We start from the raw sequence: 27,951 nt of genomic DNA on the forward strand, positions 1-27,951 counted from the left end.
GGTGGGAGGTAGACTCTGACAAGCTCCGTCCCCAAAAGGCGCGCTCTCTACCCCCAAGTTGCGTCGCGTCCCCTAAAGAAGGGGGAAAAGAATCTCCAAGGGGAGGAGTATGCTCGGCCCCGCCCCCTCGCACTGCCCAGTCACTGCGTGCCTCAGTAGGGCGGGACTCCTACAAGGAGTGGGGCGTAGCCAGGCGCGCGATGGGCGTGGCCGCCCCGACCTTCTGGACCTCGTGGGGGCGCGCCCCTGCGGACTCCCTCCAGCCGAGCCTTATCTGAGCTTGCCCGGCCGGGTCTAGCAACTGCGACCGCGGCTTTCTTCACCTCCCCGGGAAGGGGCCAGCCCCGTCCTGGCCCCACTATCCGTGGCTCCGCCGAACGGTCCTGCCTCGGCGGCGCCATCCATTCGTGTGCCGCTCCCCTCCTGAGGTCCTCGGAGTCCCGGAACGGGCTGCCCGGCCGCTGCTTGATGAAACTTTCTCCAAGAGCTCCTCCGCAACCCAGGCAACCGAGCCCTTTGAACTTACACGTCTGCGCGCTCCTTAGCCCTTTACCTTTTCTCTATGGCCACATAGGCTAACAGTGGGGTGCCCCTGTTCTGAAGTGAAGTCCCTGCACGCCAGTCTTCCCCGCGACTCTACGGAGGGAGGGGAAAAAGGAATGCCTGTCCCTTCCCCCTCCCCCAACAGGAAGGAGGCCGCCCACGGCCCCAGCTTGGAGGGGCCACTGCAAGCCTTCCCAGACGACAGGCTCCCACGAGCCGCTGGCTCGCTGGAGCCACTGCCTTCCCCTTGCTGCGTGGGACCAAATACTTTACCTCTCCAACTCAATTTTTTCATCTGTGAAATGGAAATAACACGTGTCCCCAGCCCACTCAGGGACTGGAAGAAGTGAGTTGCTCACATTAGAGCAGCTAACCAACCGGGCTTCAATCCCCGGGCCTGCCGTTGGAGCCCTAGGAAGGGACTCCCCCATAGGTGGGGATTTCCACTACAATCGGACGCCAGCAAGCAGGGGCCTGGTGGCAAAATAGCTTGGGAGACCCCCCCCCCCAAAAATAAAACGAGCGAAGGCGATGTCTACGATGTGATAGGCACTGTAAGGTGCTTGTGGACACAAGTTAGTAATTCCCTCGTGGGAGCGGCACTCTGGCTAGGAGACAGCATCGGTGACAACTCCGTTGTGGAGTTGTCTTTGGGGGCTGTCTCTGCGACTTAGGAAGAGAAATATCTGAGTAATATTTAAGCTGAGATCTCCCACATGAGGAGGAGGAAAGGCATTGCCGGCCAAAGCAGCGGCAAATGCGAAGGCCCTAAGGTGCCTTGTTAGAAAATAGAAATGGCCCCACCTACAAAGAAGGAACATGTTGGCCTGCACGCGCTATTTTGCAGGTCTTGGTGCAGAGTCTGGTTTGGTTTGTTGTTTGTTTGTTTTTCTGAAGGAGGAGGGTCCTTTCTGAGGGCACTGGGGAGCCATGAAGAATCGCGAGAAAGAGAAGGCCCAGCTGAGCTCTGCCTGCCGCAGAGCCTGGGGGTTAGGTGTCCCTCTAAGGAGGGCTTTGGTGAAAGCTAGCCTGATTGGCCCATAACAAGCTCCTTACGACACCTGGGGCGGCTGCCGGGTACCTGCAGCCTCGCTGTGGCCAGGAGGCGCGCGCCGAGCATCAGGTATTGGCAGCCTTTGCCAAATGGTGGCTGCAATCTGCCAGCCGCAAGCACTTTCCCTCTCGTAGCCGACTGCAACTCTGCTGAGTTAAATGGAGACTTGTGGTTCTTCCTCTTTTTAATCACAGGCCAGCCCTGCCTGCCAGATTTCTCCGAGGCCCAAACCCGTTTCCTTCCTCGCGTTCAGTTTCTTCTCGCCCCGGCGGGGCCCGCCCCAGTCCGGGTTCCCTGAAAGCCATGCAACGTCAGAGTCTTCTATTTATTTGTGTTTTTCATTCTGAGAGCAAAGGACTCCGAGGCAGGACCCTGCGGTGACAGCAGCGACCCCGGGGTTCTGCGCCCCTGGGGATCTGGCTCCTCCACCCCGCTGGGCTAGTGGGTGGGGGGAGGACTCCAGTTCCCACGGCTGGCGGGGACTGCCGGAAGCAGTCTGTCCACTCCCAGGGGCCGGGCCACCCGCCCTTCCTTCCTGCTGAGGGCAGCAGCACGGGGTCCACCTGCAAGGACCCAGGTGGCCAGGTCAGAAGGATAACCAAACCTAATCTAGCAGGTTCTATAAATTAACAAGGTCAGTTTCAAAATATCAGCCAGGTGCACAGAATGACTGGAGGCTGAGACACTTAGTGGCTGAGACAGGAAGATCACCAGTTCAAGGCCAGCCTTGGCTACCTAATGAGTTGGAAACCTGCCTGGGCTACATGAGACGCTGTCTCAAATCAAACTAACTGGACAATACCAATGAAGGTTAACCAAAGCCAAGAATATTAGTAAGTCCATTCATGTGGTAAGTATTAATAGCAACAAACATTAACCAGATATGACCAGGGCCATGGCAGGATAGGCAAAGTGCTTGATGTGCAAGCATGAGGACCTGAGTTCGAGCCCCAGCCCCCTTGTAAAACCCAGGCAGGACCACTGGGGCTTGAGGGTCAGCCGGTCTAGTAGCCCCATCAAATTGGTTACTTCAGTTGAGATATTCTGTCTCAAAGATATAAAAAATTAAAAAAAGGAAAGTGAATAAAAAGAAAAGAAAATTGTGTGTGTGTGTCTGTCCAGTGTCTTTACTCCAGAATTCAAGAGGCAGAGAGATGGATCTCTGTGAATTTGAGGCCAGCCTGGCCTACGTAGAGAGTTCCATGCTAGCCAGGGCCACGGAGTAAAACCCTGTCTTAAGAAACAAAGGAAAGAGCAGGGCGGTGGTGGCACACGCCTTTAATCCCAACACCTGGGAGGCAGAGGCAGGCGGATTTCTGATTTAGAGGCCAGCTTGGTCTACAGAGTGAGTTCTAGGACAGCCAGAGCTACACAGAGAAACCTTGTTTCAAACAACAAAAGTATTTATAAAGAAAAAAATGAAAAATTACATATATACAAACTTTTCAGAAAAATAAATTTAAAATATTAAGAAAATCTTTATGGGGATGAGAGATGGATCAGTAATTAAGAGTGGGGCTGCTCTTGCAGAGGGCCTGAGTTAGGTTCCCCGCACCCACATGGCTGCTCACAACCTGTAACTACATTTTCAGGTGATCCAACGCCCTCTTCTGGCCTCTGCAAGAACATACATCAAATACTTATACTCATGAAATTAAAATCTTTAAAAATAATATTTCTCTTTATTTTGGGCTGGCAAGATGACCCAGAAGGTGAGGGTGCTTGGTGCCAAACCTGGTGACCTGAGTTCCATCTCTGGGACCCACATAGGGGAAGGAACAATTGACTCCTATGTGTTGACCTCCATACAAGTGCCATGACAAACTTTTTGTTTGTTTGTTTGTTTTTTCGAGATAAGGTTTCTCTGTGTAGCCCTGGCTGTCCTGGAACTCACTCTGTAGGCCAGGCTAGCCTCGAACTCAGAAATCCATCTGCCTCTGCCTCCCAAGTGTTGGGATTAAAGGCCTGCGCCACCACCGCCCGGCTTGACCTGAAACTCTTGATCCTCCTGCCTCAGCCTCCCCAACTGCTAGAGTTACAGGGAATGTCCAGCTGACAAGCCCAGATTCCATTGGAGACACCACCCTCCTTCCTGACCTTGAGTCACAACTCCTGAAACTACATCTGAATTTCCAAAACCAGGCAACAGTGAAGGTGAATGTTACCTAGGAAACAACCCTGGGGCGGGGGTGGGGGTGGGGGGTGGGTGCAGTGTAGTTTGTTACACAGCAATTGCTAATACAGAGCTTAACCCAGTACCTGGATTCATCAATGGCTGCAAGAGCTCAGAGGGCAGCTTTGGCCTTGGCATAGCTTATGCCATCTGCTGGAGCCTCTGCACTCAGAACAGTTCCCAATCGGGATTCCTGTGGGTCTGATCTGCTGAGCTAAGGAGCCGGGCTCCATCTATCCCCTCTGCTTCCTCTCTGGGGCTTGGGTTCCCTTTTCTGTGCTTTCTGTCCCTTCCACGTGAAATCTGCCACTAGTCCTTACTCAGTACAGGGATAGTCAGGTTGACACCTGCTGTGACTCTGTGCACCCAGCCAAGGCCAGGCCTTCAGTGGAGGAAAAGGCTGCTTGTTCATGCTTATGAAGAAACTGAGGCCCAGAGCCAAGGTCCTACGGATATTGAGGGACTGAAAGCAGTCACTCTGCCCGGGGCTCTCTCATCTACTGTACCCAGGGCTGGAAATAAAGAACAGCTAGCTATTGGAGAATAATGATGTGTTTGTGTTAGCTTTAAGACAACCTAGGCTGTGGTGGAACTCACTAAATAGCTCAGGATGGCTGTGAATTTGCGGCCTTCTGTCTGAGTGCTGGGTTGATAGCTATGGGCCATCTGGCCTGGTGTTACGGAACCGATTTGGAGGGGTTTCCACAGGCTCACAATTTGCTTGGCCAACAACCGTAAGCAGGAGAAGGGGGCTGCTCTATTCCACTTGATGGAGGAGGAAACTGAGGCACAGAGACGCAGATGCCCTAGTCAAGACCGCAGAGCGGTGGACTGGCCAACAGGAACCTGCACCCGCTGCCCTTGGCCCACTCCCATGGGTCCTGGTCTTGGCTTCAGCCCAGTCCTGGCCAGCACCCGGCCGCAGGGAAGCGCAGCCGCCCCCTCTTCCGCCAGCCCTGGGAATCTGGTTTCTGGGGAAGTGACTCAGTGCCCTGAGGCCCCTCGAGGCTCGTCCACTTCCAATCCCGGTAATTAAAGGCCCTAATTGCTCCGCAGCTCGAAGACTCCGGTCCTCTACCGGACCCACACGCGCTTCCTGGGCGGGTGCCTGACCCCTGCAGCGGCACGAGGCTCGCGCGCCCTCTGCTGGTCACGGTCGGCCGCGCAACTGACGCCTGCAGTCCGGAGACCCAACAGGAACCCTGGAAACCGAGGGTTTCAAGAGAGTTCTCTCCCTGGACTGATCACAAGGTCCCCAATGGAGGAGCTAGAAAAAGGACCCAAGGAGCTGAAGGAGCTTGCAGCCCCATAAGAGGGAAAACAATATGAACCAACCAGTACCCGCAGAGCTTTCAGGGACTAAACCACCAACCAAAGGGTTCACATGGTGGGACTCATGGCTCCAGATGCATATGTAGCAGAGGATGGCCTAATCGGTCATCAATGGGAGGAGAAGCCCTTGGTCCTGTGAAAGTTCTATGTCCCAGTGTAGGGGAATGCCAGGACAGGGAAGCGGAGTGGGTGGGTTGGTGAGCAGGGGGAGGGAGGATGGGATAGGGGGCTTTCCGAGGGGAAACCAGGAAAGCAGATAACATTTGAAATGTAAAGAAATAAAGTTTCTAATAAAAATTTTTAAAAATAGGGTTCTCTCCCTTAGAAGGTGCTTTTCCAAATACATAAATAAAATAATTTATCTGGTTCCCTGTTCATTCTCTTTCTTTGGAGGGGAGACTGAGGGGAGGGGAGGATAGTGGGTACAGATCCCAGGCCTTGGCACGGGCTGGGCAACCCAGTTGCCTGAGTTCCAGGAAGGATGGAGCTGGCATTCTACTCTCTCTTATAAGGCTGGCACTTGTGGCAGTCACACGTGGCCCTTGCTTGTGTCTGTCTGCTTCCCCTTGAGCTGGTACCAATGCCGCATTCCTTTTGACAGCTGAGTAACATTCCACACCCATGTTGATGCCTCTGGGTACAACCCCAGTGCTAAAGCATTCACTCACTTTGTATGAATGGGGCCTTGGGCTCACCCTCAGAGCTGCAGGAACAAACCACTCTGGAGACCATGAATAACTGAGGCAAAATGGCAGGCAGGTCCGAGTTGCAAGCTGGTGACACTAAGTCCCAGGCTGGTGAAAGCAGCCTGTGTTGGGAGGCAGGCGGGTCTGCGACCTCCCTAAGCCTCAATCTCCTCATCCGTAAGATGAGGGATAGAACAGCATCCCCCTTTTTTAGTCAGAGCCACTGTTGCCACCATGCAACCCCAGGACCAGAACCAAGCTGGGGAGGAAAGGGTTTATCGGGCTTACACTTCCACATCCTAGTCCATCACTGAAGGAAGCCTTCAGGTCCTTACAAATATGCTTTGTGATGGTGTTCCCTGTGTGCATCAGAAGATAGCTCCTGAAGTGGAGGACTCTGGTCTTTCCTGTCCCAGGCCAGCTTGAGGGCAATGCAGGATGATTCCAGTTCCTTCTTAGGGGCAGCTCCTGGGGAAGACTTTGTGGCTGGCCAGCCCCAGGGTTCCTTCTGGCCCCAGCTTCAGAATGCTGCGGTTACAGATGCAGGCCGGGTGCCTGGCTCTTTCTGTGGGCCCTGCTTCTGAGCTAGGGGTGTCACGCTTGCATGCAACCGGCTTTCTAACTGTGTCTCCCCGGCTCCATCCGTGTGGATTTTAAAATATTACGCTTTCTTTTCTGTTGTGTTTCCCACAACACACACGTGGAAGTTCCAGGACAACAGTGGGGAGCTGATTCTTTCCTTACACCTTGATGATCCTGGGGAACCAACTCAAGTTACGGCTCTCGGTGGCAAGTACCCTGTACCTATTGAGCCATCTCATGGGTGCATCTTGGCGAGTTTTTTTTGTTTGCTTGTTTGTTTGCTTGCTTGCTTGCTTGTTTGGTTGGTTTGTTTTTAAACTTATTTTGTGAGTATCTGGGACAGTAGGATGTGCTCTAAATGCTAGCGGGACTAGAAGGAAGGAAGACACTGAACTCAGTAAGAAGGGCTGGGGGGGGGGTCATCTGCCCCCTGAAGAGGAAGTGGCCCAGTGAAGGGATCAGAATGGGTAGCCAAGTATTGGAGGATGTGGGGAGTCTCTGGAACAGTATAGAGGAAGAGGTCTGGGGCCCAGAGCATTTTGGAACAAAGTGGGGGCAAGTGGCCGAGGAACAGAGGAAGCTGTTTGGGAGGAGGCTCGACGGTAGTCAGAGCCAGTGCAAGGAAGGCTTTGTGGCTGCTAGGAAGCTGTGTGGTCCTGAGGTGGTGAGGAGCCACCATAATGCCTTTAACCAAGAGAATGGCAGGATTTGGTTTGAGGCAAGCTTCAAAAGGAGCCTGAAGGCTGCTCAGTGAGGCTCTGAGCCTAGGGCCCAGGGGGTCGGAGGAGGAGAGGGAGGAGGAGAGGGAGAAGAGAAAGGGCCGGATGGGCAGCAGATGAGGAAGTGCTGGACTGGAGACGAGGTTTGGAGGCAAAACCATATCCTTGGCACAGCCCAGTGCTGGTTCCCTAATTCCATTTTCTGGCCTTTCTAAGTCACTGTCCCTTCCACCCATCTTCAGTCCCCAGCCACAGAGGTATTGGTTACACGAAGCAACTGGAAAGTAGAGGGGCATTCAGGGTCAATGATGGGACTTTACTCAGCCTGGAAAAGGACAGAATGCCAACTTCAGCAAGACCCTGCCTTGAGCCCTGGAGAGGGAACTCCGCCAGAAGTGGATGTCATGGATTCTGTACATCTGATTGTGGAATCCACAGAGATGCAAAGTTGTCTAAGGTTATCTACGCCTGGGGGATGGGGACTAAGTCTCCCTTTTGTGATGGTGCTGGGAATCAAACCTGGGGCCTCACACATGCTAGACATGTACTGTCTACCACTGAGCTAGCCAGTCTAGCCCTGGGATCTTCTGAGATAATAAAAATGTTTCGTAGCTGGGCATGATCATGCTTGCCTGGAGTTACAGCACATGGGTAATGGGCAGGAGCACAGCGAATCCAAGTCCAGTCTGGGCAATATACTGAGATCCTGTTTTTTGCTTTGTTTTGTTTTGTTTTTCAAGACAGGGTTTCTCTGTGTATCCCTGACTGTCCTGGAACTCACTCTGTAGACCAGGCTGGCCTCAAACTCAGAAATCTGCCTGCCTCTGCCTCCCAAGTGCTGGAATTAAAGGCGTGGGCCACCGCTGCCCAGCGGGAGGGGTCCTGTCTTAACAAACAAAGGAACCTGCCCACAACAAGACAAAGGTAGTGGCTTAATGTTGGGAACACATCAAACACAGTCAAATTGTTTGCTTTGAATTAACTTTTCAAGTGATTTTCATTTCGATAAAAGAAAAAAATAGCTGAGTGGTGGCGGCCCCATCAATCAGTCCATCCCCCAGTCAGTCAGTCAGTCAGTTGTCAGTCATCTGTTAATGTTTGGTGGTTGTTAATTAGTCCTCAGACCTGAGAGAGTCTGTTCCAATCTCCGAGCTCCGTTAGTCAGAGGTCAACCATCTGTCTGATCAGTTAAGTGGTCAGTTAGTGAGTGGCCAGTCACCTGTCAGCTATCAGTCAATGGCCTGTCCTAAGTGTCCCTTAGCTGCTATCCAGTGTCAGCCTGTCAGTCCTGGCCTGACTGGATTCAACATGGCGGCCACTGGCATACACAGTTGTTTGTGTCCTGGAGCCACTGGCTGGAGGACCCAAGCGATTGAGAGAAGTGAAGGACTCAGCTATGCCACCTCCTGCTCTGGTCTCCCCTGTGCTCAGAGGAGCTGGGTTTTGTTGGCTGTGTCCCTGGAAGGCATTCGCTCACATGGTGTCTTGGCCATGAGATAGGCTTGGGGACAGGACTGTCCCATGACGATGAAGCAGGTTGACTGTTGAGCTTCCTCCAAGTAGTGGACTGACTGGCTGGCAACTGCCTGGACCAACGACTGGAGACCAAGTGAGAACTGACTGAATGTCTGAATGATGACCGGCCTAGGACTAGTGACAACAGACTGGTGACTGGCAGGGCAGATCTACCAACCACTGACAACTGATTGATGACTGACTGACCAACAACTGACCATTGATTGATGGACCGAGGACCTTCCTTCCTCCCTCAGGAAGGCTGGGATTGTCCCTCAGGCTTGGGGATCCCACGAGGGGCTGGCACAGGCCAGTGCTCTCTCCTTTAGCCCCTTAGAAGTTTTCCAGGTCAACCTAAGACCTGTCATGTTGAGGTCTGTAATCTGAGGTCGGCCTTTGCCTGTGGCGAGAGGTACCAGGCAGGCTTTATCTTTGTAGATGGATCCCCACTGGCTCCAGTTTGGTAAAATAGACCCTAGGCTTTCCAGCCCCTTCCAGATGCCCTGTTATGTCTGTTCCTCAGGCCCACAGACATGGATCCATTTTTAACTTCTTTTTGGAATCTCTCATCTCTGAAGAGAGCCATTAGCAAATCTTGCATATACTCACAGGCCAGTGGTGCCTTTTTTTTTTTAAAGATTTATTTATTTGTTTATTTATTTATTATATGTAGCTGTCTTCAGACACTCCAGAAGAGGGCGTCAGATCTCATTACGGATGGTTGTGAGCCACCATGTGGTTGCTGGGATTTGAACTCAGGACCTTCAGAAGAGCAGTCAGTGCTCTTAACCACTGAGCCTGGTCTACAGAGTGAGTTCCAGGACAGCCAGAGCTACACAGAGAAACCATGTCTCGAAAAACAAACAAACAAACAAAAAAATCCAACCACCCCCCCAAAACCAAACCAAACCAAACCAAAAAGCAAAAACCACGTACAAAGTTTGTCCACTCTCTACTTCTCTCCCACTCTCTCCTCTAGGTTGCCACCACGACTTGCTCAGACCACTGCAGTAGGTCCAGGCTTGGTCTCCTAGCCTTCCCTCTTGTCCTACAGCTCTCTAGACATTGCATTTCTCCTCAAAATCCTCCACAGGCCAGACATCATAGTGCAGGAATTAAATGCCCCAAACTGAGAGACAGACAAGAGGCTCTGTGAGTTCAAGACCAACCTAGTTTACTAGTTAATTTATTCAGTAAATAATCAATGTATCTACTAAATTATCAATTTATTTAATAATTATTAATAAATAATAAATATTTTATTATTTTGAGACACAACCTGCTATATAGGCATATATGTATATATGTATGTATACACACACACACACACACACACACACATATATGGCTTTGCAGCTGTTCTCTTATCTCTACCTCCCAAGGCCTGAAATTACATGTACTTCCAGGCATGCCTGAAAGCAAAGATTTCCCGAAGTTCACAGGGTCCTATGAAATATGGCTTCCTAAAAGCTTTCCACCATGTATCTGCTTCCTCCACTTGCTCACTGCGTTTCTCTGAGACTTTGGACTTACGGTTTCTTCCATCCGGAACACTCCTCCTCCAGGTCTCAAGTGGGCTAGGTGGCTATTCCTGAGGGTTTAGCCCAGCACTCTGGCTGTTGCCTATTCTCTGCCTCACACCAAGCACTGTCACAACTGTTTGTTGACTGACTCCTGGCTATTTCTCTTTGGATCAGTCTGCACCACAGTAGGCGCTAGTGAGCCACTGTGGAAGTGGTCTGTCCTGTTCTGCTCTCGTCCTCTGGCTAGGAGGACCCGGGATAGGAAGGTAGAAAGAAGTGAGGAGGAGGAGGCAGAAAGAACAGGAAGTGAAGAGTTCTGGGAGGTGGGTCCATGGGATTTTGGGGAGAGGGAAAACCCCAACAATTCCTCCTTAACTGGGGGACCCTGCCGTTGAGTCACACTCTGTAAAGATCCCGCTTGTCTTTATATTTTACATAGGATCCCAGAGACGCTGAGGAACTCCTGGGAGGTCACGCAGGGGTGCAGTGGGTCGGTGGACCTCCAACTCTGCTCCCTTCTAGAACTTTCTCTCTTCACCTGGGCTTGGATGGCTCTGCGTTTACAACAGACTTGTGGTGACTTTGTCTGGAAACGCTGTGGGTTAGACGGTTAAACGTTTTCTTTCTTTCTTGTTTGTTTGTTTGTTTTTTCGAGACAGGGTTTCTCTGTGTAGCTGGCTGTCCTGGAACTCACTCTGTAGACCAGGCTGGCCTCCAACTCAGAAATCCGCCTGCCTCTGCCTCCCAAGTGCTGGGATTAAAGGCGTGCGCCACCACTGCCCGGCTTCTCCGGCACCTTTCACATTATATTTCCCCAGGTTTGGCAGCAAGCGCCTTTACCCAGTGAGCCATCTCACAAGCTTTATGTCTTAGCTGCGCCAGTTTTTTCCTCAGCTCAAAACCACAGGTTTTGGGGGACAGAACTCTGGGGACTCCTGACCCCGGCACGGTCCCTTTAAGAGGGATTCTCAGGCGCGCGTGTGGGGGGGCGGGGCGGGGGCCGGAGGCGGGGTCTGGTGGGGCTGACCAATGGGCAGGCGCGCGTGTCTCGGGGGCGGTCCCCTCCTGGGCGGGCCGCTCAGGGTTAAAGGGGCGCCCGCGGGTCGCCGACGCACGGCCTCGGGAGACAAAGCGCCCTCTGCTCACCGCCCCCGAGCGGTTCCGGGCCATGGCCGGTCTCACAACCAGGTAAAGCCAGGCGGGAGGGGACCGTGACGGGGACGGCATCTGCGCGGCTGTCGCCCGGAATCCACCCGCGGCCTCCAACGCGGCCCGGCCGCACACCACCACCACCGCGCATTGAGGTTCTGCGGTAATGCCCAGCCTCAGTTTCCCTGGAGTCCCTAGCCTTAGAGCCATCCACGGATGGTGGACTCATCACTTGTCTTAAAATTTTATATATTTATTTTTGTTTACATGTGCGCGTGTGGAGATCAGAAGACAACTTGCAGGAGTCCGGTCTTTCCGAATTCTACTTGGTTTCTGGGAATCAAACTCAGGTCAGACAGCAAGCGTCTTTATCCGCTAAACTGTTTTGCCAGTCCTGCCTTTTTTGTGGGTTTTGTTTTTGAGACAGAAGCTTACTGTGTAGCCTTGGCTGGCCCTGGAACTCGATATGTAGAGCAGGCTAGCCTCATAGAGATCCACTTGTCTTTGCATTGCGAGTGCTGGGATCAAAGGTGTGCACCACTATACCCGGCATGTGGCTTTTTTTTTTTTTTTTTAAAAACAGAGTCTTGCTGTGTCGGAGTCAGGCTGGCCTCTGCCTTCCAAGTGCTGGAATGACCAGTGTGACCAGTGGGTGCATTACCTACCTACTTTAGAATACTTTTCCCTATAGTTTATCACAGGCTGTCCTTATTTTAGCTCATCTGAGCCTCCAGGAAGCCCATTGAGGCAACTGAGGTCTAGGAGTATTGGTGACTGGTCTTCCATCCTGGCCCAGCCCGGACAGGAATTTGGTCCCTAAAGCATGTTGCTTAGGCCCTGTTCCTTGTAGCTTGCACCCTCAGCAGACTTTGAACCTGAAGAGTGCAGGATGGTTGGAAAGTAGGGAGCTCTAAGGGGAAGCTAGAGCTGTGTGGTTGCTTCTGAGCTAGAGCAGACAAGGGCTAGGGACTGGCTGGGCCTTCTGTCTGCTGGTGACCTTGGGCCAGGATACCCCCATCTGGGCAGTTGGGGGAGGATGGCTGATGGTGATACTGTCACCCTTGGTGGGGAAGAAGGACCCCAAGGTTTCTGCCCCATGGGGGTGTTTGTGCCGAGCCCTGTTCTTTGGGCAGGTCATTTTTTCACATCTATGAATATGGGATGGGGACCACCCCTTGTCACAGAGTCCTCATGTTGACAAAGGTTTGCTTTATCCTGTAGGCTCCTGAGCACTGGCTACACACCGGGCACTCAAATCCAGACAAAAAAGCCCTCCCCTTCTGGAGCAGGCGTGAATGACCCAGGTAATTTCCAACTGGTGGCCTGGTTTGGTCAGAGGATGCGTCCTCCTTGGAGATGGTGAAGCTCACCCAGGAGCAAAGTGTCTGGTGCCTTGGAGCAAGGTAGCCAGGTGGCTGAGGCCGGGTGACAACAAAGGCTGACAGAGGCAGGCTGAGGTTGGGGAAGGAGCTGAGATTGGGGGTTGGGCTGGGCTAAGAAGCAGGTAGAGGTCATGGGAGGGAAGAGTCCCTCTGTGGTCCCAGGGGGGAGGGCCCTAGGGAGGTGATCTTACCTTGAGGCAGCCAGATAAGAAGGGAAGCAGCTGGAGGGAGTACCTGAGGTGCTTGCAGCAAACTTAGATGGGGACCTTGAAAACAAGGGGAGCTAAACAGCCATTGTGCTGGAGGACAGCCAGGGGCAGGGTGGTCTCTTGGCCTCAGTGATTAGATGTGGGGGTGAGAGGGACACCAGAGACCACTTGCTGAAGCAGGACAGACTAGAGGGAGGCCAAGTACACTGTCACCAGCCGCCATGGCTGGAGGGCCTGCTTCCCCGCGTCCTGTCTCATTGCTATAACCTTGATGTAGATAATTTTGCTCTTACATTGTAGATGAAGAACAGAGAGGCTGACTATGTGCCCCTGAGGTGACCCAGCCTGGAGACTGAGAGCCCACCTGGGAAGGTATTGACCAGAGCTAGGTGGGCAGCCTGTGGTAGTTTCTGGGAGAAGTGGGCCAGTCACATGTGCAGAGAGAAACAGAGGCACAGAGAGGGACAGCTGGCGTAAAAAGCCACACAGCAGCAGGAGGCAGAGTGGGGATTAAACTCACCCGAGCCTTCAGAGGCCAAGGCCCCAGCCCCATTGCTCTGAGCCAAGCAGGTCTCAGCCTCTGATCCGGCAGGAAGCTGTCCCTGACTGTAATGTGGGTGGCATGAGCTGGTGAACATTAAGTATTTGGCAGCAGTTTCTCACCCAGGTCAGGTGGTGCAGCCTGGCCCTGCAGAGCCGCCACCCCACCTCATCCCTCCAGACTCCTGGTAAGGCACACAGGCAGAGGGGGCGGGGAATTAGTTGAGTGCCTACTACATTCCAGGCTCTTCAAAAGTATGACAGCCATCTGCACCAAGTGAGGCTGTGACAGGGGACCCAAGGGTGCAGGCCTCCTCCAAGTGGCCACACTGGTAACCCACGCACCACTCCCTGATAAGCCGTACTGCACGCTGCTGCCCTGGTGTGTACTTTTGGGAGGTCTATGTTGGAGCGCCCTGTCCCTTCCTCCCTGACAGTCTGGGCTGAGCCTGCATTTTATCTAGGTCATTTTCCAACAGTCACTCCAGTACTCTGGGTTTTCCTCCACTCCTGCCCTCCTCTGATCACCCTCCTCACAGCAGGGGGATTTACCTTTGTGTTTGCTGCGTCCCTGTCCTCGCCCCCTCTGCCCTCATGCTCTTTTATGGCTCCCTCTCTCACCAACCTGACCTACAAATCAAGGCTGAGTCACAGACCCGGGATCTCCTGGCTCTAGCAAAGGCTCTAGTCAGCTTGTTTTGTGACCTTTGCTTGGTGGTCGACCTCCTCCTGCCTTTGTTTCCCTATCTGACACATGGATGTAAACATAAAACCAGCCCACACCACCCAAGGTCTTTGCTAGATGGAGCTAGTCTAGGCAAAGTGTCTGGGGAGCTGAAAGCTTAATGTAGCTTCCCTGGTCAAGGGCAGCAGGAGCCCTCCAGGTGGCCGCATAAGACGGAGTTCAAGTCCTGTCTCACCATGTTCACTGGGGGACCTTGGGGTGGGTGTGGTGGGAGGAATCTGCTGGTGTCCTGGGAGTCGATGATCCTAGGAGTAACATCTGCTCCCATGCAGGGGACAGGAGCAGGCCTTGCGGCCATGAAGCTAAATGAGCGCAGCCTGGCCTTCTACGCGACCTGCGATGCGCCGGTGGACAATGCAGGCTTTCTGCACAAGCGCGGTGGGCGCGGGGCCAGCTCACACCGGCGCTGGTTCGTGCTCCGTGGCAACATGCTCTTCTACTTCGAGGCAGAATCTAGCCGCGAGCCGCTGGGTGTCATCCTGCTTGAGGGCTGTACGGTGGAGCTGGTGGATGCCCGGGAGGAGTTCGCCTTCGCCGTGCGCTTTGCGGGAGGCCATTCCCGGCCTTATGTGCTGGCTGCAGACAGCCAGGCAGCCCTGGAAGGCTGGGTGAAGGCACTGTCTCGGGCCAGCTTCCACTACCTGCGCTTGGTGGTGCGCGAGCTGGAACAGCAGCTGGCAGCCATGCGCGAGGGAAGCCCGGCCAACGCCTTACCCACCAACCCGAGCCTGGTTTTGAACCGGAGACCCAAGGAGAACGGCCGGGCAGTGTGGAGCGCTCTGCCTGAGCAGCCGGCAGTAGCCCCCAAGCGGCCACCACTGCCACCCCGCCGCAGGGCCAGTGCGGCCAAAGGGCACTTGGCATCCTTCGCCCAGCTGCACGAGCGATATGGACTAGAGGTGCAGGCCCTCAGAAACCAGTGGCGCAGAGGCCAGGCAGGCCTAGCTGGCCTAGCTAGCCTGGAGGTCCCCTGGCATCCTGCTTCTGGTGAGACTCAGACCCAGGACCAGCCCTAAGGGACCCACTGGCTGTGAGGAAGCCTGAGTACAGGAGGCCCTAAAACGGCTTGGATGCAAGCCAGGCTCCCAGGGGACATAGGACATGTAACTCAGGAGACATGGGCCCCTGGGGTCAGAGGCACTTACTTCTGGGAAGAATTTGGTACCTGAACCTGAAGGAGTTTCTAGAGCCCAAGGAGCTGGTTTCTAGAGAACTCTGCCCCAGGGCAGCCTGTGTGACCTTGACAGCCCTGAAGCTGGCCACAGGCCCTGAGGGCCCAGGGTTCACCTGGTGACCCGCCTCACACGGATCTAAGGCTTGAACCTGGGAGCTGCTCTCTGAGCTGCTTCTGTGGGCCTAAAGCAGCCAGGAGAAGGTGGAGCTTGAACTGGATAAGTTCCCAAGGCTCCTGGCCTGGAACCAGCTAAGGCAGGACTTTGCCCAGCTTTGCAGGCGGGCCTCACAGTTCTGCTTGGCCAGAAGCAGGGCCTCACCTGACCTGAGTCCTGGGCTGTGACCCAGCTTCCTCACAGGTTCACCTGGAGCAGACAGGCCTCCGACTGAGTCCATGCCTGCAGGGGGAGAGTCCAGGCACTGTCCCTGGCCACCGCAGGTGACCAGTGGGCCTCCATCCTGGGTCTACTACTTACTCACCACAGTGCTGGCTGCCTTCCAGAGTGTTGGGCGGGACAACCGGCCCCACCTGGGTCTTGTTTACAGTCCTCCTCAGTGCCCTGCTCTGGGGACAGGAGGACACTCACTCCAATCACTGCATCCTATGGACAGATATCACCCTGGTCCCTTCCTCTCCTCTGTCTCCAGAGGTCCTGGGCTGGGGTTCCATGGGTGCTTCTTGTCTGTCACCAGGGCCTCTTGGCTCCCTGCTGGCTCAGGGGCCAGGGCTTGGCTGTGGGTTTTTCTTTGAAATACAGAGGATACTGTCTTTCTTCCATCAGTGAAGTTAAGTGTTCCATTTTCATCCTGGCCACTTTTGTTACTGTTGGCTGGCTGCAAGGGGTGGCATTGTCCCCAGGGAGCCAGGCTCTAGCAGGAGACACACAGGCGCCTAGCCGACTTGGCCCTTACCTCGTTCTCTGTTTCCTGAGCTCAGCTGTCTGCACAGGTGGTGCCTCTGGGGACTTGGTCACTGTCTCCTCAACTCTCCCACTGTGGGCTCAGGACTTTCTGGAGTGGTGTAGCTGAAGGGCTAAGGTGTAGACTCTAGTCCATGATGGGTTTACAAACTCTAAAGGTACAGGGCAGGAGGTGTGGGGGGGCAAGGGTAGAGATGCCCCCTTTCCCCAAAGCACAAGATGAAGTCCAGCTGATTCTGGGGCTAGGAGAGATATCAGCCACGGGCAGAGTACGAGGGCCAAAATAAAACTGGTCAAGTAATGGTTACTTGTATTATTTTTCTCCCTGCAGAATCCGCAGTTGATGTATTTTGTGGAGTTCTAGAAAGAGGCGACTGTTGTCCTTTAGCTAGGCAGGCAGTCCCATCCCCTCTTAGGGAAGACTCTAGCCGCCTCTTACATGGGAGTGGGACGGGGGCTCATAGAGGCTGGAGAGGCAGCTGGGATACCCTCAGGAGGTAAATGGAGTACTACAGGGCCTAAAGAAAGATGAGAAGATGATTGACAGGTGGGCTGGGCCCAATCACCTGAGGGTTGGGAGGGATGTAAATGGGAAGGGGTCCAAGCCCGACTCTTGGCCAGACCTGATGATTGTACACATCTGTCACCCTAGCAATCAAGGCTGAGATAGGAGGAGCTCTAGCAGGGAGCTAGCCTAGGCTACATAGTGAGACCCTGCTCTCAACAGCAAAATCATGGCCCTTCTTATGGCCTGTTCCTGGTAGCTCGGGGGTTGAGTGCAGAGAATCCTGGCACTATGAAAACTGAGGGGAAGAGTCAGTGATTAGTGAGTCTGCTGTGAGTGCTGGGTCCCCTCTTCTTCACTGAGCTCATGGGAAGGGAAGGGGCAGGCCCAGGGTGGCCCAACATGGTAGTTGAAGCCCGGGATCTTCCAAATGTAGACTCAGGATGTGCCACAGTTCCCCCTCGGCAGCCTGGAAAAGTTAAGAGCCTTCAGGGACATTTGGATCGAGAGTGCACTCATTGAACAAGCCACATAACTCATGTTCAAGTTCACAAAGAGCACTGTGGTCAGGGGACCATGTGCCCCTGAGTGCACATACCATACCAAGTCCTTCCATCACCCTGGGGCCACAGCTGACTGAGTCAGGCCACTGGTGACTACAGTCCCTGCTGGGCACAGGATGGGGGAAGTAGCAGGAGGGGGGTGCAGGGAGGCTGCTCCAAGAGGCAGCTTCACAGGTGTGTCCTTATCAAAATGCTCCTAGGAGTGACAGACAGGTGGCCTTGGGGACAAAGTTAGTCAATGCTGACAGGCCTCTCTGCCCTCCTGCTATGGTTATGTATGCAAGGTACAAGTTACCTTGAGGCATGGTGTGGTCAGGAATATTCTAAGGGGCAGCTGGGGATGGAGGAACACTCGCCAAGCCAGCAATCACAGGTACCTACTCCAAGTTATCAATCTACTTGGATCAGCCATTTGACTGCCAAACAATGGCCCCGTGGCCCAGTTTGGCCAGTGAGATGTGAGTGTGGTCACCCAGTGTCCATCAGATAGCTGCGATGAGAAAAGTGACCAAGGTTGGGGGCAATGTGGAGGGGTGGACCCGAGTGCAAGGTCGCTGAGGTGGAACAAAAGTCCCTCAGACAGTTAAAGACAGAACCACAGATGACACACAGGGACGTGAGAGGGTCTCTGTGCACGTGTATTCACAGTAACATTATCTACCACAGCTACACGGGGTGAACCTCCTATCCATCAGGGGATGCTGGGCATGCGTGCCTGTGGGCTCTGAGGTCCCAGTGGATGAGGATTGTGTGACATCTGAGAGAGGGCCAAGCAGACTTGGGATGGTGAAGAGAAGGCAGCCACACCAGGCTGATGGCTGAGAGCTTCCAGAGCCTTGCATGATTACATCACTGTCACCCACACCCGGGCCCTGGGGGCCACACAGGCAGAGAGGGCAGCATGTCTGGAACCCTCAAAATCAGTTTCTGGGCCCATGTGCTTTGTCTCCTTTTCTAGTGTTGGGACGGGAACTTAGTGGTAGCTAGCTGGCCAGCCTCAGACTCATGCTTCAAGTTTTCAGGACTGAGAGTCACCAAAGGTGGGCAGCTGCTCACAGCAGGGGGTACAAACAATGTTCTCTGGTCACAGCCATTTCACAGTGAGGAAACAGAGTCCTAGGTGACCCAGCGAGGGACCTGGCTTTACGGCTACCAGGTGGGAGTCTCAGGGTAGGGTCACAGGCTAGCTCCCTAGTCCATCCTGTCCGGCCCTACTGCTCTTGGGTCTTGGAGTGGCTTCAGCTGTGTTGCCCAAGCTGTTCTCAAATGACTAGACTCAAGTAATTCCCCTGCCTCAGTTTTTTTGAGTAGCCAGAATAACAGGAATACATCTCTTTTATCACCCTGTCCCATGACTCTGATTCCCTTCCTAGGACTGCTGACCTGGGACCAGAATGGCCAGCGCCCACTAATCTTAAGTTTATAGCTGCCAGGTAAGGACGTGTAAAGCCACCCCCACCTTACAGCTGGGGAAACAGAGGCAGAGAGATTCGGGCACTCTCTCACTGACATAGAGCTCTCAGAACTGGGGCTGGTGTGGAAGCCAGGCAGTCTGGCTCCTTGACTCAGAGACACCTGGGCCTGCCTGCAAGGTCGCCCTTCCTGGGACAGCTCCCATTATTGCTTCCCCCAACCCCACCATGTCCTTCCTGGGAGCTAGCCTTTGGGATTCAGGCAAGTTCTCCTAGCCACAGTGGGGATAATGAGTCAACAAGTCCTCCCCACAAGGATATGGGGAAACCAGGGTTTGTAGAAAGGTTTCCGGACCAGCGAATGGTCTGAGCCACAGCATGTGGCTCTGGTTCATCGGTGAGTGGTGGCTGAGGCACAAAGCAAGCAGCCCCACTTCATATGATGGTCACATGGTTGGCAAGCTCCTGGTTCAGGCACTGGGCAGGTGTACCCATGCCCCACACAAATCCAAGATGCCACCCCAGAATGCACCTTGAATCACTGTTGTAACACCCCACTTCACAGATGTGGAAACTGAGGCCTTCATTACACAGCTGGGAGTGGGCAGTGCTATCTGCTATCCGTGAGAGGCCTTTTTGCACAGACCTACTGCCCATTTTCTTTAGAGGCCAGCTTAAGGGTCATGGCTTACGGCCACAGGTATAACCAAAGCTCAACCTTAACCACCCAGGTTTTAGGCCACAGTGCAGAGGACAGAGTTTCAAGTCCCCTGCTGGGCTGGAGAGATGGCTCAGCCGTTAAAGGCTAGGCTCACAACCAAGTGCCCTGATGCCTTCAGTTGGCATCCTGCACTCCAAGCAGATCATATAGATGCCATGGGTAAAGGAGGTCACCTTTCAGCTGGGCTGTTGTCACAACAGATCATGGCCCAGTACAGCCAGAGTTTAAGAGTTTTCAGAAGATGACATTCTGCAATGCTCAAGGGACAGACCTCCATATTTGAATACTGGCACTCAACTGAAAAGTCAGTATTTTCTGGGCATGGTGATACAGGCCTATAATCCCAACACTCAGGAGTGATCAGTTGTTCAGAGTCACACTTTACTACAAAGTGAATCTGAGCGCAGCTAGGTCACGTGGCTCTCTCAAACCCAAATCACACAGCCAACTGTGTTGGCAAATGCCTGAGAGGCTGGGGCAGGCAGAGCTCCTGAGCTCCAGGACAGACAGGGCTACGTAGTGAGATCCTGTCCCACAGACAAACCACAAATAACTAGGCGTTTGCTGGGGACCTGCAACCCCAGCATTCAGAACGGTGAGGAGAGAGAATTTTAAGTTGGAGGCCAGCTTGAGTCATGTAGTGAAACCAGGTAAGGTGTAGTGCTTTTAAGCCCAGTACTCAGAAGGCAGAGGCAGGGGGATCTCTGTGAGTTCCAGGCCAGCCAGGGCTACACAGGGAACCGTCCATAAATATATGAACAAGTAACTGATGCAAAAAGCCTGGTTTTTAAATACATGATTCAGAGCTGCTGAGGTAGCTCAAGAGGTTAAGATACTGGTCATGCAAGCCTCACGGCTCTAGTTGGATTCCCTGGAACCCACCTAATGAAAGAGAATCCACTCTGGTGAGTTGTCCTCTGATCTCCACACGTGTGTCCATGCTCACACACCACACGCACAAATAATAAAGAAATCAATCCTAACACTCAGGAGGTAGAGGCAGGCAGATCGCTATGAGTTCCAGGTCAGCCAGAGCTATAAAGCGAGATCTTGTCTTAAAAAAAAAAAAAAAAAAAAGGCCACCACCCCAACCTCCCACAACAAAAATAAAACCCTCTCATTTTTGCACAACACTTCTGAGTACCAACTTTGATCCCATCTTGTGTCCAAGCTCCAGAACAAATGGGGACACCCAGGATTATTATACAATTCTGTATTTAGAGACGTGTTTACAGAATGTGTCCCTTTTTTAAAATTTTAGACAAAGTTCATCAATCTCTCATAGAAACAGTTTTGTGTGTGTGTGTGTATGTGTGTGTGCATGCGTGTGTGTGTGTGTGTGTGTGTGTGTGTGTGTGTGTGTGTTTTCTCTTTTTAAACCATTGTAGGATGTGAACTGGATAGATCTGTTTGGAGACCCATGGGCTTCTGCACAACCAGATTTCTGTGTTCAAAGGTCACACCAAATCCTGTCACACTAAAGCCAAAGCTGCAGTGAATTCTGCTGAGCCACATCTGTGTGTGTCGTGCAAGGTGAAAAGAGACGTGGTCTCTCGGTGGGTGTGTCGAAACTTGGGTCAGCGGAGGCGGAGACGGGCTTCATTTGTCCCAGAATGGATTCCTCAGAAAACTCATCATGGTTTTCTAGTGTCAAAATATAAAAATACCCTCCTCTGGATAAAAATGTATATAGTGGAAAACTTCTTGATGCATAGCCAGGATTATATGTGGAAAAGGAGGTTTTCCAGGGCCTGTTTGATATTGACAGTCTGCAGCCTGGGCTGGGTGCATGAGAGTTAGAAGTTCCGGAACATTCCTTTTTTCTTTTTTTTTTTTTTCCTTTCTGGAAACCTTTTGGCTCACATGATAGTCACTGCATGGAGCACTGGGAAGCCACAAAGATGGCCACATATACATCAGTCACCAGTTCAGTCTCCACAGTTTGGAAAAGAAAAAGGGAAAAGATAAAAACCTGGAGATTCAGTGGTAGATACAGAGGCCGTCTCATCCAACCGGACCTTTGTCCCTGGAGATCACAATCAGGATGTTAGAGGAAGATTGCTTCTGAGTTGGGGGAGGTCCCAAGCTTCAATCCCAAGCAGATCTTGTGTAGAAAAAGAGAACAGACCAAGAGACTGGGATACGGTGGCCATGCTGTGGTGATGTCGGCCGTGCCAAGTTCCACAGTCCCATAGACACCTTCCAGGGATGGCACCGAGAAGGAAGAAGATGGTGAGAATGGAGTTGAGGTTTCTCTGACTGGGTGTGTCTAGTGTTTGGAGCTAGTTGATAAGCTTTGGGGGTTATGGTGGACTAACACTTGCCCTTTCTGGAAAGAAGGAAGGAAGATGGAAGCCGCAGGGTCTCTGGAATGAAGTACCTGGCTCAGATCTTAGGAGAAGCCTTCTAAGTACAGCCGCGATTCAGGATGGGAGCCAGGATCACTCTAACATTAGCTTTTCTCTTTGAGCACCTCCCCCACACCCAGCTTTCCGAAGGTTCTGGAAATACGTTGTCTGTACTTGTTTGGGACAGAAGGTGTCTAACTCAGGGAGTGGAAGTCTTTGTGACACACACCACATTTCCATCGGCAACAGGACTACCTGTGACATGGCGGCTGCAGACGGCCTTCCAGCACGGTCCGGACCTCAGCAGCACCCAGGTTTTCATTTAGAGTCTTTTGGACTTTCTCTTTGCAATACAGGGTCTGGAAGGGCACTAGCATCATGCCTGTCTCACAGACAGGCGCGAGGATGAAAAACCAACCAAACCTGCAGTCCAAGGGTTCTCTGAATTTGGTCTGTCTTAGTGTTTTGTGATGGCTTTGAACAATTGTCTTCTTTTAATCTCATCTCATGGCAAAAAAAAAAAAAAAAAAAAAAAAAAGACACAGCTTCTGTGTCAGCGCCACATCAGCAGTGCCAGCATCTGATTTTATAACTCTCTTTAATATCAAAACAGCATCGGCTGGGGATAAATTCCAAAGGATCCTTTATTAAAATAGCTGAAAGAGGTCTATAAATATTTCTTTATTTTTCTAAAAGAGTTTGGAGTTTCTGAGTGAGGATGTGGTACCTTTTTGGTCCTGCCTTCCCACAAGGGAGGGGATGAGGGCAGGATTCCAGCGCCTCCTACGAGCAGGGCTGTCAAGAAGAAGAGGCGGTGGCATCTGCTCACATACAACTTCAGGTAACTAGTGATACAACAATAAATGTAAACGGCTTAACCTTGTTGTCCACATCTGCATGGCTGGGTTCTTGCCTCTCTGGGCCCCACCACATCTGGGAAAGGGAGGGAGGAAGGAAGGGAGGGAGGGAGGATGACCTCTGGGGTTATGTCCCCAACCCCAGCTTCAAAATTCCCACTCCAGAGCCTCTTCCCGGTTGGCAGCCCTCTCCAGTCGGTAGATTATACTGTTCAAGTTGGCCATTTTCTCATGTCGCCGCTGCAAGTTGGGATTCACCTTAGTGCTGGGGTGCAAGGCTGCAGCTGTGTCAGCAGTGGGGCTGGCACTTGGCACTTTGGCAGATGGGGCACCAGGTAGGGATGGGGAGATGGGGGCTGAGGAGGAGGGGGCGGGTGACACACATGTCGTGAGGTCTGGCGAGGAGATGGCAGAGGGAGAAATTGGTGGCCCCTCCAGGCTGCAGCAGGAGGATTCGGAGGTGGACTTGAAACTCAGAGGCTCTGAGTGAACCTGTTCCCCAGTCTCCTTTTCTTGGGGTGTGTGCAATGAACGACAGTCTGGATTGGGTGTGCCTGGAAGGAAGGGCCCAGGGGCCAGCTCCGAGAGCTCACTGTTCCCCAGAGGGTGGGTATGCTCTTCTTTGGGGCCATCTTGCCCTCTGTCTGGATCCCCTACGTCCTGGGGCTGGCTGTCCCCATCCACCTCCAAACCCTCTTCCTGCTTGACCTTCACCTGAGCCCTGTCTGGGGCAGCTCGGTGTAAGGGACTCTCAGGTTCCTGTAGCTCCAGGCTCTTCATGGGAGGCTTTTGGTCCTCAGTCTCTGAGTCGGGGCTCTGCGGGTTGGGCTCTATGTGGGTGTGGCCTGGTGGTAGGACACTGGGACCCCCACTTGGGTCAATGTCTGGGTCATCCTGTGTTCCCTCCACCAGCATCTCACGGCGCATCCTGGACCTGTGGCAGAGACGAGGGTGAGAGCCTGAGGCTTGACTGAGGTTGCTGACCCCAGACTCAACCCACAGGAACAGTGGCTGGAAGCCCCCCCCCCCCCCCCCCCCCCCCCCGTAACACTCTACAGCCACATTCTTTAACACTCCCCCTTGCTCCTCCTTCCACAGCAGTACATCCTGAGGTGCTCAGGGCAGTGGCTGCCTCCCTCCCTCTAGTGCCTGGGACAGACTAGGTGATGAGTAAACACTACAGACTTAACACTGAGCACTTTCCTTCTGCTGCTGTATCTGAGAGCTCTGTGTGTACGTGCATGAGTGTGCATGGAAGCCAGAAGTCAACACTGGGTGATGGGCAGTTTTTATTGTCAAATTGACACAGCCTAGAATTGGTAGAGGGAGCTTTAACTGAAGAACTGCCGCCATCAGACTGTCCTGTGGTCATGTCTGTGGGAGACTACCTTGACTGTTAATGGATACAGGAGGGTCCAGCCCACTACAGGCAGCACATCCCTCCTCAGGAGAGTCCGGGCTGTATGAAAGGAACTAGATAAGCCTGAGCAGGCCAATAAGCTTCTTCCATGCTTCTCTTCAGTTCCTGCCTTGACCTCCCTCAGTGATGAACCATGACCTGCTGTGACCAGCCTGATGTGTGAGCTAACTAACCCTTTCTTTCCCAAGATACTATTGCTCAGTGTTTGATCCCAGCAAAAGGAAAGTAAGAGTGGGCAGGTGCCTTCATCAACAGTCATACACTGCATTTCCTCTTAACTGTGTTGGGGCATGGGGGTCAGAGGTCAGTGTCAAGCATCTTTCTCAGTGTGTGTGTGTGTGTGTGTGTGTGTGTGTGTGTGTGTGTGTGTGTATGAAGTCAGAATACAACTTGTGGGACTTGGTGCTCTCCTGTAGCCCCAAAGGTCCTGGGGATCGAGCTCAGGTTGTCAAACTTGTCAGGAGGTATTGGCGTCCTCAGAGGCAGCTGGCTGGCCCAACATGTGGCTGTAAAAAAAATCTGAGTGCTGAGAATCACAATTTGGTCCGTCCTCATGCTTAAGCCACCAAGCACTCTGTCAGTGTCTCCCCATGCCCTCCCCTGCCCCCAACCTTCTTTCTTGTGGTTTGGATAGAACCCAGGGCCATGTTTATGGCCAGCCTGATCTCTCTCTCTCTCTTTTTTTTCGTTTTTTCGAGAGAGGGTTTCTCTGTGTAGCACTGGCTGTCCTGGAACTCACTCTGTAGACCAGGCTGGCCGAGAACTCAGAAATCCGCCGGCTTCTGCTCCCAGGTGCTGGGATTAAAGGCATGCGCCACCACCACCCGGCCTTCTCTCTCTCTTTCTTTCTCCTTTTTTCTTTTTTTGAGACAGGGTCTCATTATACAGCCTGAGCTGGCTTGAAACTTACCATGTAGACCAGGCTGGCCTCAAACTCACAGAGAACACTCTTATTTGTCCTTCAAAACCCACACCAAGGATCCTTCTTCATTCACATTGCCTAGAGGGAAGATTCTCTCTTCCTTAGGCCCTCCTCCTCCCTGGCCATATAACTCAGGCTGAGGTAAAATGACTCTGCTTATGTGTCGCTCAGGGAAGGTGGCTTTGAACACTGATCCTTAGAGCCCAGCTCACAGTGCATAGGTTATAAATGTTTTTTGAATGAATGTGATAGATGGTGATAGATGCTCAGCTCCTAGAGCAATGAGAAGCAGAGTTGATGTCCCCAATGTCACTCAGGAGAGAAAGGGGTTAGGACCCAGGTTGCTACAGTCTGGGTGTGCATGGGGAGAATGCTCGGCTGGAGGCTGTTCCCTCCCATGGCTGCTTCATCTGACTGATTTGGTGCTGGGGGGCAGGGGTGACATGTCTCATCTTGTAGACTCATTATGAGACTCTGAGAGGTCAGTGACCTGTCCCTGGCCACACAGCTATGGAGTGCAAGGTAATAAGCAGGCTGGGGAGGGGGGGATGTGTGCCCGCTCCTGTCTCCCTTTCTCCTTCTTGGGAATCTTGGAGCTTCTCTCTACTCCAGAATGGATGGTTAGACTCTTCCACAGTGCTACACGGACACTGGTGACATTTCTTGCTCAGTAAGTGGGTAGGGTCTCAGAGGTGACCTTTGAAATCTCCAAGCCTCGGGAAGCCCTCTGTGACCTCACAAAAGCCATAGCACTTGGGACCTCTGAGAGCTGGTCTGGAGAAATGGGAAGGCTTAAGAAAGGAGCCATGTGGGCTGGAGAGGTGGCTCAGAGGTTAAGAGGACCAACTGCTCTCCCAGAGATCCTGAGTTCAATTGCCAGCAACCACATGATGGCTCACAACCGTCTGTAATGGAGTCTGGTGCCCTCTTCTGCTGAAGACAATGACAGTGTACTCATACATAAAATAAATAAATAAACAACAACAACAACAACAACAGGCCTGTTGTGGTAGACAGGTGTTTGCTTTGGTCTCAGTTAGCTCCAGCTGGAGATGCCTCAGGAATTGGCCCGATCTGTGCCTTCCTAGAGGCCACTGCATGGAGTGGGAGTGACTGCCAGAGCTGGCTGTGCCACAAGTTTACAAATACATCCTGTGGACCCTGACTAGGGGGTGCACCATGGTCTTCCAATATGGGGCTCAGGGGCCGGCTCAGGAGTCCTTAGCTCTGCCCCAGGCTGGAACCACCCTCGGGATGTTCCTATGCGCCTCGGGCCTTCCTGTGACCCTCTGCATCCTCATGGCCTCTGTGCCCCCCGGGGCCCGGCAGGCTACCTGTAGTTGTGGAACCAGTTGATGACAGTGTTCGTCTTGAGGTTGAGCTGGAAAGAAAGTAGCTCTATGGTCTGCTGCGAGGGGTAAGGCTCGAGCTGGTAGGCCTTCCGCAGAGCCTCCTTCTCGGCGGGCGCCAGCACCACACGGGGCTTCTTGGCCTGCATGAGGCTCAATTCCTGTGGCTGCAGACATGGGCTGGGGCACTCAGAGTGCGCAGCCGGTGACTCGCTGTCCGAGCCTGTGCTGATGAGCCCGTAGCGGCGCTTCAGATAGGCTGGGGAAAGGGGGGGGGGGAGACTGAGGGGCCATCGCCATCCCACAGGCCCACTTGCTTGCACACAGATGGCTAGAACGGCAGGGACAGTGGCCAGCTAGCCTTCAGAGCCTTCTCTGCCCGACTCCTATTCTCTCTGTTCCCATGGCTCCAGAGATGCCGGCCTGTCCCCTGCTTGAACCCTGTTGCCTTCGAGGCCTGCTGGGGTTAGGAGTTCCTTGAGCACAGCCACTACAAAGGCCATGAAGAGGGCTTGCAGGGGGCACTCAAACTGAGGCACCCTGTGGCCACCAAGACTGTCAGAGGGACCACTAAGTTTCAGAACAGTTTGCTGTGTGATGCACTAATTTGAAAGAACCCACTTAGTGTAGGATGCATGGTATCTTCACAGTAACAAAATATGAACAAAGGTCTGCTGTGGTTTAGATCTAGAAAGTTCTTCAGAGGTCCCAAGTTGAAGGCTTAGTCCCAGCTGAGCACTACTGAGAGGAGGAGTTGGGACCTTTAAGGAGTGGTGTCTGGGGGCAGTCTTTAGGTCATTGGAGGTGTATCTCCTTTTGATTTGTTTGACACAAGGTCTCACACAGTCCAGGCTGGCTTTGAATTCACTATGTAGCCTGGGATGATGCTGAACTTCTGATTTTCCTGCCTCTGCCTCCTGGGTGGTGCTGGGATCACAGGTGTGTGTTACCATGCCTATTTTAGGCAGTGCTGGGGAATGAACCCAGGGCTCTGTGAATGCTAGGTAAATAAGTGCTCTACCAACTTCGACACTTCCGCAGCCCTTGGGGGAGCATGCCCTTGAAGGAACTACTGGGATCCTGGTCTCTTGCATGGTGAGTGTGTTCTCTGTAGAGGCTGGGTAACAGGCAGTTCTTCTTGAAGAGAGAGGAGGGCCTGAGAGGGAGCCAGGGCGATACACAACAGAGGTTGGCGGGGCTGTGCACCAGCTCTGGATATGTGAAGGGAACAAGAGCCCTTTGTGATTTGGGTGGGGAATGTGGGCACCTGGGTTGCTGCCAGCTGGGGTCTTCGGCGAGTGGCTGGGACCTGGTTACCCAGCCACCCCAGTCTGGCTCTCACCTTTCTTCTCCAGCTTCTTCATGTCCCGAAGCTTTTCCACATTGTGGGGGTCACTCAGCCACAGTTGCATGCGCACGAAAGGTTCCCGGCCCTTCAAGCTCAGCTTGTGCCAGGGCTTGGGCCTCGACAGCAGGTCTGACACAGAGCCCTGTGTCAGCCCCAGGATGCTCTCACCAAACAACCGCTGCCCTGGGGACAGGGCAGAAGGCAAGTGTCACCCCAGGCCCAGCACAGAGACCCACTCTCAGGAGAGTCAGAGGAGTGGGC

General features: G+C 53.1%; 2 protein-coding genes across 16 annotated transcripts in view; one reads left to right on the top strand and one right to left on the bottom strand.

The window, feature by feature from the left end:
* The first annotated feature begins 10,926 nt into the window (after window positions 1-10,926).
* Window positions 10,927-16,546, top strand: Pheta1 (PH domain containing endocytic trafficking adaptor 1). 5 transcript variants are annotated; one of them, XM_031337740.1, is made up of 5 exons: window positions 10,927-10,945; window positions 11,560-11,626; window positions 12,498-12,580; window positions 13,168-13,239; window positions 14,425-16,546. In XM_031337740.1, the coding sequence occupies exon 5, from the start codon at window positions 14,449-14,451 to the stop codon at window positions 15,166-15,168; it is 720 nt and encodes a 239-aa protein (XP_031193600.1). In that variant the 5' UTR covers window positions 10,927-10,945; window positions 11,560-11,626; window positions 12,498-12,580; window positions 13,168-13,239; window positions 14,425-14,448; the 3' UTR covers window positions 15,169-16,546. The 5 variants fall into 5 exon arrangements, with proteins under 5 accessions (XP_031193600.1, XP_031193597.1, XP_031193596.1 ...); XM_031337737.1 differs by lacking the exon at window positions 10,927-10,945 and adding an exon at window positions 11,188-11,315; XM_031337736.1 differs by lacking the exon at window positions 10,927-10,945 and adding an exon at window positions 11,188-11,315 and having other exon boundaries at window positions 11,565-11,626; window positions 13,168-13,256.
* Window positions 16,547-22,416: 5,870 nt separating this feature from the next.
* Cux2 (cut like homeobox 2) overlaps window positions 22,417-27,951 on the bottom strand; it is a 188,404-nt gene continuing 182,869 nt past the window's right edge. For 9 of the 11 annotated variants that reach the window (XM_031337741.1, XM_031337744.1, XM_031337745.1 and 6 more), the window contains 3 exons: window positions 27,685-27,873; window positions 26,328-26,601; window positions 22,417-23,585 (listed from right to left, as the gene is read on the bottom strand). In XM_031337741.1, coding sequence (XP_031193601.1) covers window positions 22,799-23,585; window positions 26,328-26,601; window positions 27,685-27,873 — 1,250 coding nt within the window. In that variant the 3' untranslated portion in view covers window positions 22,417-22,798. Of the gene's footprint in view, window positions 23,586-23,923; window positions 24,578-26,327; window positions 26,602-27,684; window positions 27,874-27,951 lie in introns of those variants that run through there. The other 2 variants (XM_031337742.1, XM_031337752.1) reach the window with 2 other exon arrangements.

The sequence above is a fragment of the Mastomys coucha genome, unplaced genomic scaffold (genome assembly GCF_008632895.1).
Source record: "Mastomys coucha isolate ucsf_1 unplaced genomic scaffold, UCSF_Mcou_1 pScaffold22, whole genome shotgun sequence".
Taxonomy (NCBI): domain Eukaryota; kingdom Metazoa; phylum Chordata; class Mammalia; order Rodentia; family Muridae; genus Mastomys; species Mastomys coucha.

Coding starts and splice junctions, on each gene's coding strand:
- Pheta1 (XM_031337740.1), top strand. CDS start 14,449: ATGAAGCTAAATGAGCGCAGCCTGGCCTTCTACGCGACCTGCGATGCG.